The sequence below is a fragment of the Cebus imitator genome, unplaced genomic scaffold, assembly GCF_001604975.1.
Source record: "Cebus imitator isolate Cc_AM_T3 unplaced genomic scaffold, Cebus_imitator-1.0 Scaffold638, whole genome shotgun sequence".
NCBI lineage: Eukaryota > Metazoa > Chordata > Mammalia > Primates > Cebidae > Cebus > Cebus imitator.
Window position 1 is genome coordinate 506894 of NW_016107953.1, and position 17552 is coordinate 524445.

The 17552-nt window shown below is 40.1% G+C and overlaps 2 protein-coding genes across 7 annotated transcripts in view; one reads left to right on the forward strand and one right to left on the reverse strand.

Annotated features, from left to right (window-relative positions):
• TSC1 (TSC complex subunit 1) overlaps positions 1-17552 on the reverse strand; it is a 54460-nt gene that overhangs the window by 34675 nt on the left and 2233 nt on the right. For 5 of the 6 annotated variants that reach the window (XM_017517593.2, XM_017517595.2, XM_017517591.2 and 2 more), the window contains exon 2: positions 5319-5381. The exons of the other annotated variant lie outside the window; for it this stretch is intronic. The gene's annotated coding sequence lies outside the window, so the exon portion shown is untranslated. The remainder of the gene's footprint in view (positions 1-5318; positions 5382-17552) is intronic. 6 annotated transcript variants of the gene reach the window in all.
• Positions 13677-15039, forward strand: LOC108295423 (NADH dehydrogenase [ubiquinone] 1 alpha subcomplex assembly factor 4-like). Its single transcript, XM_037734588.1, has one exon. The coding sequence runs from the start codon at positions 13728-13730 to the stop codon at positions 14253-14255; it is 528 nt and encodes a 175-aa protein (XP_037590516.1). The 5' UTR covers positions 13677-13727; the 3' UTR covers positions 14256-15039.

Genomic DNA, 17552 nt, shown 5'->3' on the forward strand with positions numbered 1-17552 from the left:
AGCAACTCTGTGATGTGATGTGAGCAGCCATCATCCTTATTTCACACATGGGAATATGGATGCCCAAAAAGGATAAAATTTCCGTTCCTTTCAGTCAGCCTAGGTAGCAGTTCTTAAGTTTCAATGTGCATCAAAACCACCTGGGATGTTTGCTAGAAATGCAATACCTGGGCCCCTTCCAAAACTGAATTTTGGGCTCAGGAATCTATATTTTAATAAGCACTCCAGGGAATTCTTAAAGTGATACACAAATTATTTTTGAGAAACACTATGATAAAGAAAAATCCAACTAAAGAGTTAAAAAGAATTAAGCTGAGGCCAGACCTGGTGGCTGAGGCCGAGTGTAGCAGCTCACACCTGTAATCCCAGCACTATGGGAGGGGAGGCTGAGGCAGGAGGATCACCTGAGGTCAAGAGTTCAAGACCAGCCTGGCCAACAAGGTGAAACTCCATCTCTACTAAAAACACAAACATTAGCTGGGTGCGGGGGTGTGTGCCTGTAGTCCCAGCCACTCAGGAGGCTGAGGCAGAAGAATCACTTGAGCCTGGGAGGCAGAGGTTGCAGTGAGTCAAGGTCATGCCACTGCACTCCAGCCTGGGCAAGACTCTGCATTAAAAAGAAAAGAAAAGAAAAAGAAAGAGATAAGATCCTTCGGAAAGAATACCAAATTTAAATTAGCAGTGACCCCAGAAACTGCCAGGTATTAACTTACTATCATCTACGTTCTTGTTTAGCTACAACCTGGTGATATTCACTACTTTTGGCTCTTAGTCAGAAATTCAATTATCAGAAAAATCAATTAAAGTGTCTAAATGCCTTTTTGATACCAAATCCATGATATAGGAAGTTGCTGACTCATATCTGTAAATAAAAATCTTACAAGGAAAATCACATAAGAAGTTAATTTCAAAGGGCTCCAAAATGTGAGACCACCGTTAGTAAGACTCTATCATAAAACTTCAAAACCAAAAAGCAGTTAGTACAGTACCAGGTACACATAAACACTCACTGCATAGTACCTGTACATTATTATAAAAAATACCAGGAAAAAGCTTTGGGCCACCACTTTCAAGATGACTTCTGAATAGCATATTTGCCCAGCTAACCCCCACATTGATTTCTACTTCAGGTAAATCATAAATTAGTGACAAAGAATGTAGTTCAGAAATTTAAAAGTACCTTGTCCCTAAGTTTGGTTTTGTTTCAATAAAATTGCTACTTACATACTATCTGTCTAGGGAGACTCTAAGTTTGCCTTCTGTGTAGTCAGAAGATGACAACGTCAGATCTGATCCTCCAAATACAGGCAGCCCCAGAGCCCAGAGTGACACAAGCTCAATTTTACACAAAGATGGCACCCATCTAGTCAACTTGGCGATAGTCAGCTTGGGCTACCTAGCTTGTTTTTCAGTTTGCAAAAATTAGGTTTTATTCTAAAACACATTAGAAACACATTTTGGCAACAAGTTTTTCTCTCTGGTTCCAAAATTCTACTGTTGGCCGCGTTGGTGGTATAGTGGTGAGCATAGCTGCCTTCCAAAATTCTACTGTTTACCGTAGTTTTTAATCTCTAGGAAAAATATAAACGTTGGGTTTTATGTGAGATTCTTTGTATAAGTGGCTCAAGTTCAAGCATTTTTGACATTCTAAAAAGTCCTCCTAAGAGTTAAATCATAGCTCTTGGAATCAGTCCCATAACTAGAATATCTCCTTTTTAAGTACATTCAAACATTTGAGGGTACAGTAAGTACAAGGCGGTAAGTAGGTAAGACAGGCTTAGCCAGTGCAATGAAGAATTATATGTTCTACAGCAGAAAAAAAGACATGGTTCAATATATGCACAAAAAAAAGGAAGAAACCAGCTCGACTTAGACTTGTGGTGGTGGACGGGATGTACATGTTAAGCACACTTTACAGCCTATAGAAGACTGGCTGAGAAAAGTCACCTAAAGATTAGCACCGCAGACACACTGAAGCATCCGTATGTTAGCCACAAAAGTCTCTAGCCATAACAGTCTCTTTTCCATTTTGGAACTCACCACAGAAAACAGTCATACAGGAGAAGCTAAAAGACAGCAACTGGGTAAATGCATTTCCACATCCTATATGCTAAAGCAACGTTCCACTTACTTTAACATTATCTTTAGTGGCCACATACAGTACACAGTGCAGTGCTGCAGATGATGCTAGTCATATTAAGGGGGCATGACCTTCAATGCCAATCTCCACTCCAAAACCCATCACTCTGCCATCTTCTGGACCTCAGTAAAAGGTACCATCAGTCTCAAGCAAACACCCAGGCGCCTGCTTGACTCTTTCATCACCCCCACCACCATATCTAATCCATCAGCAAACCATTAGCTATCACCACAGTTGAAGCCCCCCCATCTCTCAGAGACGAGGCAGCAGCCGCCCCCCTCACTATTCTCCCTGCTTGTATTCATGCTACCCTGCAAAATTAATTCGCCACCAAATAACCACAAGAGACACTGAGATACAAATATCAGAATCTCACTCCTCTGCTTAAAATCGTCCAATGGCTTCCTATGGAATTAATAAGAGCCAATAACACGATGGAACTTACGAAGCTCATGAGTAGCCTACAAGGCCTCAAAAGATCTAGCCAGTCATTAACCTCCCAACACCCCTGTCTCTTCGATTCCTCTGCTCTAGTCCCAGTCTTCCCAAACACATGAATACCGGTTCTTTCCTGCTCAGGGCCTTTGCACTTGCTGTTCCCTCTTTGCATGGAACGCCCTTCTCCCACATCCTTGCACGGCTGACTGTCTCTCAGACCTCTGATGGGCCTCCCCTGACCACCCAATCTAAAGCAGCAGGGAGGTGCTTACCCATCACTTTTCAGTAAAAGACACTTTGGAATTCATGAGAAACCTTGAACCAATTTTAAACTGTACAACTAGTCATCAGATGCAATCAAACAATACTTACGATCTCAAAAAGCATGGAAAACAGGGATCTGCTCAGTTTCAGTCTCTAGACGTAGCTAAAATCTGATGTGTGTCTGGCTTCGGCACTCATCCTTTTTTTTTTTTTTTTTTTAGACGGAGTTTCGCTCGTTACCCAGGCTGGAGTGCAATGGCGCAATCTCGGCTCACTGCAACCTCCGCCTCCTGGTTTCAGGCAATTCTCCTGCCTCAGCCTCCTGAGTAGCTGGGATTACAGGCACGCACCACCATGCCCAGCTGATTTTTTGTATTTTTAGTAGAGACGGGGTTTCACCATGTTGACCAGGATGGTCTCGAATTCTTGACCTCGTGATCCACCCACCTTGGCCTCCCAAAGTGCTGGAATTACACGCGTGAGCCACCGTGCCCAACCTTTTTTTTTTTTTTTTTCTTTTAATTGAGACAGAGTCTTCCTCTGTTGCCCAGGCTGGAGTGCAATGGCATGATCTCAGCTCACTGAAACCTCCATCTCCTGGGTTTAAGCAATTCTCCTGCCTCAGCCTCCCAAGTAGCTGAGATTACAGGTATGCACCACCAAGCCCAGCTAATTTTTGTATTATTAGTAGAGATGGGGTTTTACCATGTTGGCCAGGCTGGTCTCGAATTCCTGACCTCAGGTGATCCACCTGCCTTGGCCTCCCAAAGTCCTGGGATCATAGGTGTGAGCCACCATGCCCGGCCAAAAATGTCTTAAAAATGAGGAAAAAAGTATAAATAAGAATCCCCCATGAAAACAGAAAAATGCTATTAAAAGCTGGGCTTTTTTCTTTCAAAATTAAAATAATTGCTAAAGGTGGCCAACAATTTTTTGTAACTGAACAGGAAGCATCTTTGAGGCCTGCCAAGCTATGAATCTCAGGTATAAGGTTCCTTCCAGAAAACCATCTACCAGAAACTTTTCTGAATTCCGCTTTGCCCAAAAACGTTACTAATGAGGCTGTGTGCCAGGTGAGATGATATTACACACATGTGACGTAGTGACCACAGGAGTAATCTAGCAGCCTGTAGTGCCCACAAAGTATTTTTCCTATATTAAAATTTCAAACTTCTAAAATCTGACTACTAAAATGCAATATAATTACTATCGTGAAAAATGTTTAATAAAATTTGAGATTTACTTTTGTATCCTAGAACTTACATTTTATGATGGTGGGCCCATTTAGCTTGGGCCTCAATAATCTGAACACTTAACTGTTTGACTTTGGGTTCAAATTCATATACAGTGGACTTCTAAAAAAGGAACAGTATGAAGTATACACACAAAAACACTGAACATGAAAAATCAAACTCAGAAAACTTTCCCTACTTGTGAGACAATGATACTTAACTTTCTTGTTAGAAAGCCTACAATTTGTATCAAGACCCTATTCATGAACTGATGTAAATCTGTAAGACAAAAATCCCTACCTTATTTCATAACTCCTATGACAGAGGTGAGGCAGACAGTTACAGGATACAGTAAACAGCAACCACTGAACCCTGGCATGAATCACATAGCTGTCCATGTACAAAGACAGCAGACTAAGCATCTCTCCGTCTTCCTACACCCTTCCTATACACAACTCTGTTGTGCTTGGCACTATTACTGCTAAACCAAAATTACAGTTCAGTGATCAGTTAGGTCACTAAGAGGAAATTCCATGCATGGAAATGATGGTGCCTCAACATTTATGAAGGATATATTCTGAGACAGGATCGTCTAATCCCTAAAAACTACTATAGCATATAATTTATCCCCCAAAATTAATAGCCACATTAAGATGCAAATGCTCACTCGCCAGCTCAAGGGTTCTCAGCCCAGGATGTACATTAGAATCCCCGGGAGAGCTTACAGAATCCTGAAGTCCAGGGCCCCCTCTGGAACAGGTTAAGGGGTGGAATCCAGACATCACATTTGGTTTGTTTTTATAAACCCATGCGGATTTCCAAGGTGCAGCCAAGGTTAAGAACCTCTACATTAGTTAAATGACTTGTGCCAGCACACCGGCTTAAATTTAATGAAGTGGTTAAAACCAAACTTTGCTGCTAAACAGAACTGAATTAAGTCCACCAAGTACTAGCTATACATCTTTAGGAAAATTATATGCCATCTTTGAGCCCAAATCCTCACCTGTAAAATGGGGATACACTGAAAGTGGGGCTGTGAAGAAGAAAAGTAATGCACATAATGCACTTTGCAGTGTCAGGCAATGAATACGCAACTAATCATCATAAGTAATGTGACTAATTACTTCATGCCATAGATGGTCCAGTTCCTGGCAAGTAGCTAAAACTGTAAATGTTAAATTCAATCATGGACAAGATAATTCCCTCCCATCTTCCACTAACCACTGGCCTGGTTATACCCTTACCTGTTCTGGGGACAATTGGTACTTCGGTTTCCAGTGCTGTCAACCTGGTGTCTTTCATGGTCACTGAAGGAAGAAAACACACATACAATGAAGCAAAATCCCAGAGGCAATCAGAAGGGAGTTAGGGGTTCATCTGTCACATCCTTCTTCCTACTCTATCCCTGACAGGTGGCCACCAGGTTTCCACTGGAATGAACACTCATAATCACTGGAAGCACGTGCCTCTCCCCGTCTACATTTCTGAACAGCTGGTTGCTGGAAAATTCTTTATATTGTGCTGAACTTGTAATCTCTGTCTTTTGTTAATGTCTGTCAGAGGTATAAACGAATGGGCAGGATAGGCCCTAGAATTAGAGAGCTCCGGGTTAAAATCCAAGCTCTGCAACTTATTAGCTCTGTAACATTTGGCTATTTATCTTAAGTCTCCAAAATCTAACTGGAAGTTATCTCGTCTGTAAAGTTAGAATAACGGTGGCATCAAGCTCATAAGGCTTGTGGGGATTACATGAGACGATACAGCCTACTGTACTTGGCACAGTGTGGGGCACACCGAAGTTACCAGAGGAGCCATGTGAGGCAGGTCCAGGAAAGTGAGGGGCACAAAGCACTGAGTAGGCCTGCAGGACCTCACCACCCACCACAGTCCCCACAGTCCTCACCCCTCCTCAGCCCTCCCCACCACCTTGCCTCACTAGCCTTTCAGTTCCTTGGCCAAGCCACACACTCCCTATTCCTGGGCCTAAGAGACTCTACCTTTGGCTCCTCCTAAATTCACTCTTCATTGTTAAAATCTCAGCTTAAATGCTCACTTCCTCAGAGAAGACCTCCTAGGCCTCCACTTCCCTCCCACTCCCACCTCCCAGACTAGGTCAGGTCCCCTATTATACTCTTGCAGCCTGTATTTCTTGTGTCACTTACCACGATCCAATTAAATAAGCTCGATCAATTACTGGACATGTCTCCTTGACTAGAAGTTACACCCAGGGAGAAACTGCAGCTTACTCAGCGCTGTGTTTCAAGCAGCTACCACGGTGCCTGGCACTTCTTAATTGAATGGCTAGGAGTTAAAATCTTTCTTTTTCTTTCTCATTGATTTTCTTTCTTTCTCTCTTCCTTTCTTTTTTACAGACAGGGTCTCACTCTTAGGCTAGAGTACTGTGGAGCCATCATAGCTCACTGCAACCTCAAACTCCTAGGCTCAAGTAATCTTCCTACCTCAGCCTCTCTGGTAGCTAGGACTATAGGCATACACCATCATGCCTAATTTTTTTTTTTTTTTTTTTTTTCATTTTAGAGATGGGGTCTCACTATGTTGCCCAGGCTGTTATCAAACTCCTAGCCTCAAGCAATCCTCCCAGCAAGGCCTCCCAAAGTGTCATTATTACAGATGTGAGCCACTGCACCCAGCCAATATTTCTTAAATAAATCTGCAAAGCCTAATTGTGCCTTCATGAAGCATGACTTAAGTTTAATCCTTCTTCACAAGAAACATAAAATATTTATGAACAGCCATCATTTTTCTGTTTTCTTCCCCCTTTCACCCTACTTTCTGTTCAAATTAACCTGTATTAAATATCCATCTTAAATATGAGGATATATAAATACATTCTAGTTTGCTTTTAAAATATGGGTCCTTCAAACTATAGGTACAATCTGATCACTAGATTATAAACTCCACAAGGAAAGGAACCATCTGGGACACCTAGGGCCCATCCTGGCACCTGGCACACAAGAGGCAAACACACCGTGCTCAGGTCAGGTAAGATTTAATCATCTTCTTTGGCAGCCATTCCAGAGTTGAATATAGAGTATAAAAGCTCAGCCTCATATACTGTGGACAACTAATTATCCTAAACATGGAAAAAACTCTAACCAAGTTCTTAAATATACAACCATGGCCAAAGTCAAACTAGTGGATTGAGCAACTCTCTAACAATTAAAATCTCTTGCTCCAGATGACAGGGTAATTTTATTTCCACGTGGAACACATTCCAGATATTAAACTCTACTGGTCTTCGATGGCACCTGCAAGCCTGTGAAGTGCTGCAGGCAGGCTGGTCCTCCAGAAAAGAGGGATCATAATGCCCTTCTGACAGGGAGTGCTTGCCTGGCCACACTTACTCCACCAAGTCAGAGGGCTTGAATTAAAGTGCAGGAGCCGCTAATCTTAGAATCTTAAAATCAGCAGTTAGTCCAGTGAGTCATATAGACTTCCTCTTGCAATTAATCCTGGTTGGATCTTTTACCTGAAAAGAAATATCTAAGGCAAAGGTAAAGTTAGGATCTACACCAGATGAGATCCTATAGACTGCCCAGTCAAGACCCCTGTCCTACATAAAGGACCTACTCTAGGAAAGCAGAGTGGTTTTATTGCTCGTGGTTTACTTTTTTGTTTTGTTTTGTTTTTTGAGACAGAGTGCAGCCTGGAATGCAGGGGCATGGTCACAACTTACGGGTCACTGAGACCTTCGCCTCCAGGGCTCAAGTAATCGTCCCACCTCAGCCTCCCAAGTAGCTGGGACTACAGGCACGCACCACCATGCCCAGCTAATTTTTGTATTTTTTTTTAGAGGCAGGGTCTCCCTATGTCGCTCAGGCTGGTCTAGAACTCTTGGGCTCAAGTGATCCATCCACCTCGGCCTCCCAAAGTGCTGGGATTACAGGTGTGAGCCCCCACCCCGTCAAGCAAAGTGTTTTTGTCCATTACTCAATGTTAAGACTTTTAACTTCTTTATCACTATATTAAAAATGGTAATGGTACTAAATTGGCAGCAATTTTATGTTGGTGTGTCAAAGGCTACCTACTATTCTACTCTTACTTATATTTGTAAGTGTTTATTGACTTACTCATTCATATTTGGATCCTGCCAGGGGGTACTACCAAGCACAATCAGTCTGGTCAGTAAAGTGAGACGTGATTTGTGAACCTCTAGAGGGGAAAGAAGGGGTGTGGATGGAAACAGCTGGCAGAGCAGAACATCAGTCTCAACCTCTGTCTTTATCTTTGAAAGCCAAATGTAAAAAGAAACCTGCCTCCAGATCTAGATAGTTTCCCTTTCATATTTGACCCAAAAGTTGTGTTCTCACCTATGCTCATCATTGTAACTTCACTTCTGTCAGCAACCTTTTTGAAAAGTGCAGGTTTGAGGAAGAAGATAGGGGCTCTGTGTTTAAGTATTTTGAGATGAAACAGAAAGCACATAGGCCAATCTGTCTTTACTGTTCATCTTAACTAAAATCATTCTTTAGGTGTTTACAGATGCATGGCTTAGAGGCCTAGGATTACACTTGAACTCCAGCCTAGCAGCCATAGATAGCTGTTGTTACCAGGACCCATATGCATTTTTTTCACGTATCTCTGCCCTAGCCAAGATGCATTATGAGCTGTGAGAGAGCCAAGAGGTACATAAACCTTTTGAAAATACTAGTGGCAGATACCTAAGATGTCTTTAGAAAGGATTTATCTGGAATTACCGCTAAATATTCAAACTTTTCAAAAACAAATGCTGTTGTATGTGGCCTAGACACTACTATCCTCTATGATTCCTCAGGACTATATGCAACATAAAATAGGTAACTGTATATCAAATTGCCTAAGATAATTTTGTACACATTTGTCTATGATGTAAAAATGCACTGCATGTGTAAATGAAGGCAGATGTCTCTTCACTATAACTTGTTTTCTACATTCAATTTTTTATCCATAAAAATTCAAGGACAATTCAGACACACCTTCAGGCAATGGATAGACTATTTCAATATCAAGTACAGTTAGACAGAGCAGAAGCATTACACTGTTATGTTAATGTTCTGCTCTGGCTCCAGAACTCTCAGGTGATTTCTTAGAGTAATATGCTATCAAGTGAACCCAGGCGCCTTCAGCACAAATGCATCTAAAAAGAGTAAGTAAGATACTTGCTCCCATTCTATCAGTGCCTAGAAAAAAGGAGAAAAGGGTAGGAAATAACTACTTACCATGCGAGAGTAAAACAGCTGATGGTAAAACCTGCCAACACGTGTAGTCATGTGTGATTTAAAACGTCTCGGCAGTTAGTGTCCCTCTCAAGGACAAACTGGGGGAGGAGAGCTCCAACTTGCCAGATTCTCCATTCAGAATTTCTGCCACTGGGGCCTTGATGGATGGTTTGCTAATGCTTATATCCTATCTCAAAGGTGAAGAATCCTCTAGTAGCTTGCCTGTAAGGCCGGAGCTTGATTTTGGTAAGGCGTATCTCGTCAATAAATAATGCTTATGTTTTCACTTTCTATTAACATGAACATTATTTACCAAGAAAATACAAGCCAAACAGATACCATGTACCTTTCAAAAAGTCACTACCCAAAGCCTCCCCTAAAAGAAATGTAAGCAGCTGGGCACGGTGGCTCATTCACCTGTAATCCCAGCACTTTGGGAGGCTGAGGTGGGTAGATCACCTGAGGTGAGGAGTTCGAGACTAGCCTGGCCAACACAGTGAAACCCCATCTCTAGTAAAAATACAAAAATTAGCGGAGCGTGGTGGTGGGTGCCTGTAATCCCAGCTACTCAGGAGGCTAAGGCAGGAGAATCGCTTGAACCTGGGAGGTGGAGGTTGCAGTGAGGTGAGATCACGCCACTGCACTCCAGTCTGGGTGACAAGAGTGAGACTCTATATCAAAAAAAACAAACAAATAAAAAAAGAAATATAAGCAAACTGTGAAATATCTTTGGGTTTCAGATTTCTAGGACCAAAATGGAAGTATTCCAGAGAAGAAAGGTATAGTTTGATAGTGTAGGGCAGTGGTTCTCAAAATGTGGTCCTGGCACCACGAGGATGAGCACCACGTGGCTATTTGTCAGAAATGTAAATTCTCAGGCCTTCCCCCAGATCTCTGAATTAGAAACTTTGGGGGTGGGGTCTTTTAGGTAATCCTGATGTCCACTAAAGGTTCAGAACCACTGTTCTAGGAAAAAGAAGGATGAAGGTAAAAAAACATTCATCCATTAATATACCTGCATTGAGGTTCAGATGGAAAAAAATATATCGTGCATAAACCTTGGGAAAAAGGCCCAGTGGAATTCTGACAGGTACTAAAGGTACCAGCACAGACCAAAATGCCAAGTCTTACAAACACTTAGCAGGTTACATACCTGGGTACAATACAGAAGTTTAACAAAGTAATTTATAACCTAGACAGTACATAAAGCCACCTTTTGACTTGGGCATTTCCTACCTACTAGTTTAAAAAAAGGATTGTTTTTAATAAAGCCAAAGTCCATTTTCAGAGCTGTAATCTACCTAAAACGATCAGCTGGGTTTCAAGCTGGGTCCATAAAGTCTCTGAAGCCATATCCAGAATTCCATGTCTATATGAAGTCTTTTGGTGATGATGGGACATAGAAGAGGAGACATTTGGTCCATAGCTTTCCACAGATTTTCAGAGGAGAATTGAGTCCACACATCTCCCCACCACAACCACCAAAGTTAAGAACCACTGACCTGACCTGTGAGTTAATTTATGAGATCAGCATGAGGCGGTTTATCACAGTGGAAGACTAAATGTTTGGGCTCTGGAGTCAACCAAAAAGGTGCATATCCCAGCTCAGCCACTGAATAATGGCTTTAGGCAACTTACTACAGGTCTTTAAGCCTGTTTCCTCTTCCTATCCTGCCTCTTAAGGCTGTAGGAAGCTAATGGGGAATCAGACATGTAAAATACTTAGCACAATGTTTGGCACGTGAGTACTCAAAAAACATAAACTTTATTGTAACAATATTACTATTAAACAAAATGTATTGCTGGGTACATAATACTTAGTGGTCTATCCATTTAACAACTGGTATTTGAAACATTGATAAAACACTCTATAATGTAAAATGGATACAGTTCAAGTTTGTTACAATGCTCTGTGAACTACCCAAAGTAGCAGAGTCTTAATGCTTGCTTGCACAGTAAGGTCACTGCCTCTCTTCTCCCTGCAGCTCCCCTCTGTGTCTTCCATCACATCACCAATAGAAGGGCAAAACTGTCCTTTGTTACTTAACACTCAACACTTTACGGCCTTTACTGCCATCATACCTACTTAAGAGAGCGACCTGTGAGTTGTAGGGCAGTAACTACTATGCTTTATTTTGGACTAAAGCACGGTTTTTAAAGACATTTTACTTATCAGGTGGAAATCTGGATTCATTCAACTGTAAAAAATAGTTACCTTTTGCTGATTCCCTGTTCATAACAAAAGTTAGCACTGAACAAGAGAAAGGACAAGAAGAAACTGACAAGGTCCTGAAACTGCATATTTTATACATAGTACATAAGATTTGAATTTTTATTCTCTCCCATGAAAACAGACATAAAATTACTAATTTCTAGCAACTAGAGGCTTAAAAAATAAACCAGAGAAAGAATAATCTCAAATTGCTGACAGGTTACCTCTTTCAGATGAATTTAAATGGAGAAGAATGAGTATTTCATGCCATCCAAATTATATTAGTTACCAATGATCTGAGGTTAAAAAAACCAAACTGAGTGTTCGAGTATATACTACATACACACATTTCCAGCAAACAGCCACAGACCTTAATGCTGCTGAGTATACTCTTCTTTCATGCCTTCAGCTACTTAAATGACAAAACCAACACAAAGACTAACCTGTAAGAGTTTTCTAATATGGGAAACTTACAGGGAATTACCTTTTTTTAAAAAAAATTATGATGTAAAGGAAAAGATAAAGGATAAACAGATCTTCACCCAGTGGAGCAGGTTCAAAGTCACCAATTTGCTTGGTTATTCTAACACCATTAACATGTTGACTCAATTGATTTAGTCAGAATGTTTAACTGACACCCCAAAGGACTTTAAATCACAGAAATGTAGGCCCAGAAACACTCATTAATTTACAACCCAACTCTTGCTTTCACAGATGAAGACTCTGAGGCTCAGAGAACTTAGGTGACCCACTGAAGGTCAAAAGCTATCTGACTCTTTAGAAAAGCCAGAAATGGTTGAGAGATTGCTGTGTTTGGCTCATCGGCATCCAAGAATATCCAATTAATTCCAGGAAAAGCTAATTTTAGTTCACTATGGCCCTGGAACCCAGAAATGAATATGCCTGTAGCCTAACAAACTTCAAATGAAGACAGAGCTATAAGATCAAGTCAGCTCTAATTCAGAGCCCAAAACTCACCCACCACTACACATAAAGAAGCTAGAAGCTATTTTAAGAAACACCTCTGCAATTAATAATAAATGAAAATAGCCAGATTGATACCTGAAGCCAGCAGTCCTCAACCTCTGGTGCACATCAGAATCAGTCTTTAAAAAATACATATATACATGTGTGTATATATATACACATATATATATGTATATACATATATGTGTATGTGTGTGTGTGTATATATATATATATATATATATATATATATATATATGTAAATGGTCTTCAAAGACCGAATATGTAGGTCTACCTACTACAGTGTCAAATACCTGTACATCAAGGTTCTCATGAGCACTATGGTTTCAAATCTCATTTCCAGCAATGTCATTATTCTGCAAACATTACATATATAGGTATATATTAGATTTGCCCTAGTAAGGCTGTTAAGTTTCATCTCACGAATGAAACCAGGCATGCACAGAAGGCATCATATTACACAACAGCAGCAGTATCAGTTTTAACTCTTAACCCGGTAAGGAAGAAGACAACTGAGTCACAGGACTTGAGGCACTCTAATTTTATGGAAACAAGAAGGCTGGTCGCCACCTGCTTTCTAACCAGGAATTTAGGAACATACCAAGTGTTTATGACACCAGGAAATGCATGAAGCAGAGAAAGTTTACATCATCTGCCCTTCTAGGCACGTGATGTAAGAGTGTTTTGGATAAGATATTAACTTTAGTAACAGGATATTTTCCGTTTACATCTTCTATAAATGTCCCTTAAGTTTACACCAGGTGGTTACAGGAAGATTCTGCAGCTCCCCAGGGCAATGGCAAAGAATGTTGCAGTGTTTCTGAGGAGCCTCATTTGCCTGATGCATGACTGTTAAAGGTACATTTCCCTACACAACACTAAATCAGTTTTCACATTTGCATATTCCAGGTTTACTCAGGAATGCTCAACTTAAGAATCACAGGTGGTTGCTCAGTAAATCAAAGGCTCCCCAAAGATTAGGTTTTATAATGCTTCCTGAAATTTACAGCTCCACTTTGCCAGCCTGTTTGAATTCAGATGACTCCAAGTTGATCCCAATATTATAAATCAAAGTAACTCAGAAGAGTATTATTCTATTTTAACACTTTTACAGCTTACTCCATGCAAAGTGAAGTACTATTTCTATGCTTTCTATTAAAAAAAAAAAAAAAAAATCCCTCTGCACCGGTGTTTCCTCGTGCGGCGTGAACCTGAGGACATCATGTTATGAAGAAATGGGGGGTTTGGTGATTCGTGGGATCAGAAATTTCAACGTAGAAAACAGAGCGGAGCGGGAAATCAGCAAGATGAAGCCCTCTCCCGCTCCCAGGCACCCTTCTACCAATAGCCTCCTGCAAACGCAGATGCGTGTCAATCCAGAAATTAAGGGACAGATTGCTCGTAAAGATGACAAACTACTGTCGTTTCTAAAAGATGTGTATGTTGATTCCAAAGATCCTCTGCCTTCCGTGCAGGTAAAAGCTGCTGAAACACATCAAGAGCCAGGGGAATTCAGATTGCCAAAAAGCCAACACTTTGATATAACAAATATTAAGAGCGTTCCCAAAGGCAAAATTTCTATTGTGGAAGCATTGACACTTCTCAATAATCATAAACGTTATCCAGAAACATGGACTGCTGAGAAAATAGCACAAGAGTACCTTTTAGAACAGAAAGATGTGAATTCCCTTCTTAAATATTTTGTTACTTTTGAAGTCAAAGTCTTCTCTCCTGAAGACAAGAAAGCGATAGAACCAAAATGAAGAAAATCACAAAAATTTGCTATGTGTACTCCTCATCTTTCATCCTGTATATTTTCTCATTTTTTGCATATTAACTTATGTTAATTACCAAGTGTTTCATGCTCTTATTGTGAGAACATACTCTTAATGTTTGTTGAGCTCCCTGACTTTTCAAGATTGCCATAGCATGTATTTTGTCTTCTTTTAATTTTGTTTAGGAATATTTCATGTGTACATGTCAGCATGACTATCAGCACATCTGTACCTTTATTATAAGTAAAAGAATTAATATGTTGTTTTAGGCACATCATGCCAACTTTTAAATTGGTCATACGACCCCTTGGGAAATGTCCTGAATCCCTCATTTAAGTTTTACTTTCCATGTTAAGTGTTTAGTTCATTCTTCATATGTGATAGTGAAAATAAAAGCTTTCCTGACTCTTAAACTGTTATTTTTTTTGTCAGGGAAAGACTCGATAGCAAGGTACACTAACAGTATTTCCCAAATAAAGGCACACAGGAGAAAAGAACGAATCAATAGAATCTAATTAAAATTACTACTCCAGGGAGTAAGAAGTACTGAGGATTTATTTTATTTTGATTTGGTTTTAAGTATGGAATAATTGTCTTTAAAGTTATAAAAATTAATTTGTGGTGTTTACAAAATGTTGGGAATTTCTCCTTTGACAAAGAGGTTAGTCCCATGGCCTTCAGAGAGGCAGACAGCAGTAGAAACTTTTGAAAAAACATTTCTCTGGATTTAACATGGAAATAGAAAAATTAAAAAAAAAAAACTTAAAAACCATGAAAATGAAATTTGGTGATTATATATGGTTTCAAATGTTGACCCTAGTGGAGAGAAGAGAGAAAAAAATAGCAAGTAGAAGCAGAGAACAGGATCATTGGAAGGGACCCGAGAAATTGCTGCTTCATCCATTTTAGCAAACTTGTTAGCGCAGCACGTAGGATCTTGAGTGTGTATGAGTTTAGCTCTGCCTAAAATATTGCTACTTGTGGGATCTTTTGGGGACTATATCCTCTTTGAGATTGAATTTCTTCTATAAAATTAGCCTAATGCTATCTTACTTAAATTTAAGGGTTATCTGAAGATAAATGAAATAGTAAAGGACTACTAAGGACCAAGCAAATATGAATTCTCTTGCTGTGGAGAAACAAGCACGTGGGGAGAATATATGACCTAAGTTGTCTGTAGTTTATTACCTGACCAGGCCGGGGATTTAGTTTTTCAAATTCTAGTAGTGTGTTTTTTCTGTTGAGCCAAAAAGCAGCACACCTCAGAGAAGAGAAAAGGTGTGAATTGTGAGTATATTGGGGTTATCAGTGTGCTTCTGAGGGAAGATAGGCATCTATTCCCAGAGATGCCCCTGGAAATGATACAGAATATGCTGAAGAATTCAACATGATGATTGAATGAGGCATTTGTAGTAATGCTGAAAACAGAAAAATAGACTAAGTGGAAAATTTGTAGGCATGTCTTTGTAGATTTGTTATGGGAACAAACTACCTAGTTTATTTTTAGTTCAATACAATATTAAAAACATGAAATAATGACTTAGTATAAAATGCATTTAAAACTCCTGTAGATCACTCAAAACTTCATTCCTTTTATAATGGTCACTAGTTGAGTCACTAATACTAGTACACTCTATTTCTGAGTCGTCTTCTCTATTCATATCTATATTGTGTGGTTAGGCAGCTGTTATGTGGTGTCACATGATAAAGGACTTCTTCCCATACCATTCATCAGGCCTACTATACTGCCTTTTATTATGTATAGGAGAGCACCTGGTAGCAGTGATGTCAGAAAATGCATGAAATTTAGATTCAGAAAACATGGGTTTAGATCTCAGGATCACCACTAGCCATGCCATCTTGGAATTGTCCTCAACTGTAAAACAGGTCATAATTACATTTAAAAGTAATTACTGTAGTAGGGACTGATGAAGTGCTTTACATGTATTAACTTGCTTAATACTTATCATAGGTACAAGGATAAGTAATTAGATGTATTTTAGAAGCACAGAGAGCATTAGTAACTTCAAAGTTTACTTAGTAAGTGTAGAAGCCTGGATTTAGTCCTGTAAGGTTATTTTCAGAACCTTTTGCTCCTAACTGCTACACTATGTTGCCTTTGTAAGATTATGATAATTAATGAGATGTCATGAAAACTGCCTGGGACATAGGCCAGGACTAGTCAATGTTCACTGTATGTGAGAATCACCTGTAGAGCTCTGGGAAAACTACAGATGTCTGCTATGAGAGGCTAGTGTAATAAGTCTGAGAGATTCCTGGGTTGACGGATTCTGGATCAGAGGTGTTTTAAAAATATTTAAGACCAGTGCCACCAGTATGGTACAAATTGCTGACCACCTGTGCAGGTGAAATAGCATTCTCTGGTCTAAAGTTTGTGAAAGATGGTAAGGATCAGGGAATAGACAGAAGAGTGATCTTGAAGGATTTTGAAGAAAGAAAGCTTTCCAGGTGATGGAAGGGAGAAGGAAAGAATTTCAGGAGATTCAAAGATTTGGGGATAAGGTCAGGAGAGGAGGGAAGGCGGTTAATAGGCTGGGCAGGAGACCCAGGATCCAGGGAATTGATCGAGGAAAGGCTCCCAAGAAGGGAGAACATTCTGCAGAAAAGTAGGTGCCTCTGGGAAAATTCTACCATAAATAAATAGGGTGGCTATGTAATTTTTTGCCCAAACGAAGACACTTAAAAAGGGACACCAATTACATAACCATAATAGGTATAATAGGCATAAACTGGAATGTCCTCAACAAATTAGGAGGTTTGATCATCCTAACTGCAGGAGGCACTATTGGAAGACTCAACGGCCACCTCCAAGCTGGATGTAACCATCTTATCTCCAACTTGTCAACATTTAGCATCTCATCATTACTCAGGAATGATTCCTATCTGTGCCAGATGTCTTTGCTTTGTTCCCAAATACTTGTGCATGGACATCACTCTTCTGTATTTACTCAATATCCTCAAAATACCCATAATCTCAAGAAAAGGAGAGTGGGGCCCTGAGCATGTAGTTTGAGGAGGCTTCTATACCTCAGCTTGGAAGGATTGAACTGAAGGGCTGGAAGCACCCTGAATTCCAGCTGTGCTTAAAGATAACCTGTTGGGTACAAGTTGAAAATATACAAGAAAAGAACAAGTACGAACAATTAAAATATTTTTATGCACCTCAAATAGCCATCACTGATTGCTTGATAACTATCTTGTCCTGACAAAGACCAATCTATAAAACAGCCTGAGAGAAGGAATGTTTTTTTTTTTTTTTTTTTA

What these genes read in the sequence shown, in the direction of transcription:
- LOC108295423 (XM_037734588.1), top strand. Translation starts at nt 13,728, where the DNA reads ATGGGGGGTTTGGTGATTCGTGGGATCAGAAATTTCAACGTAGAAAAC.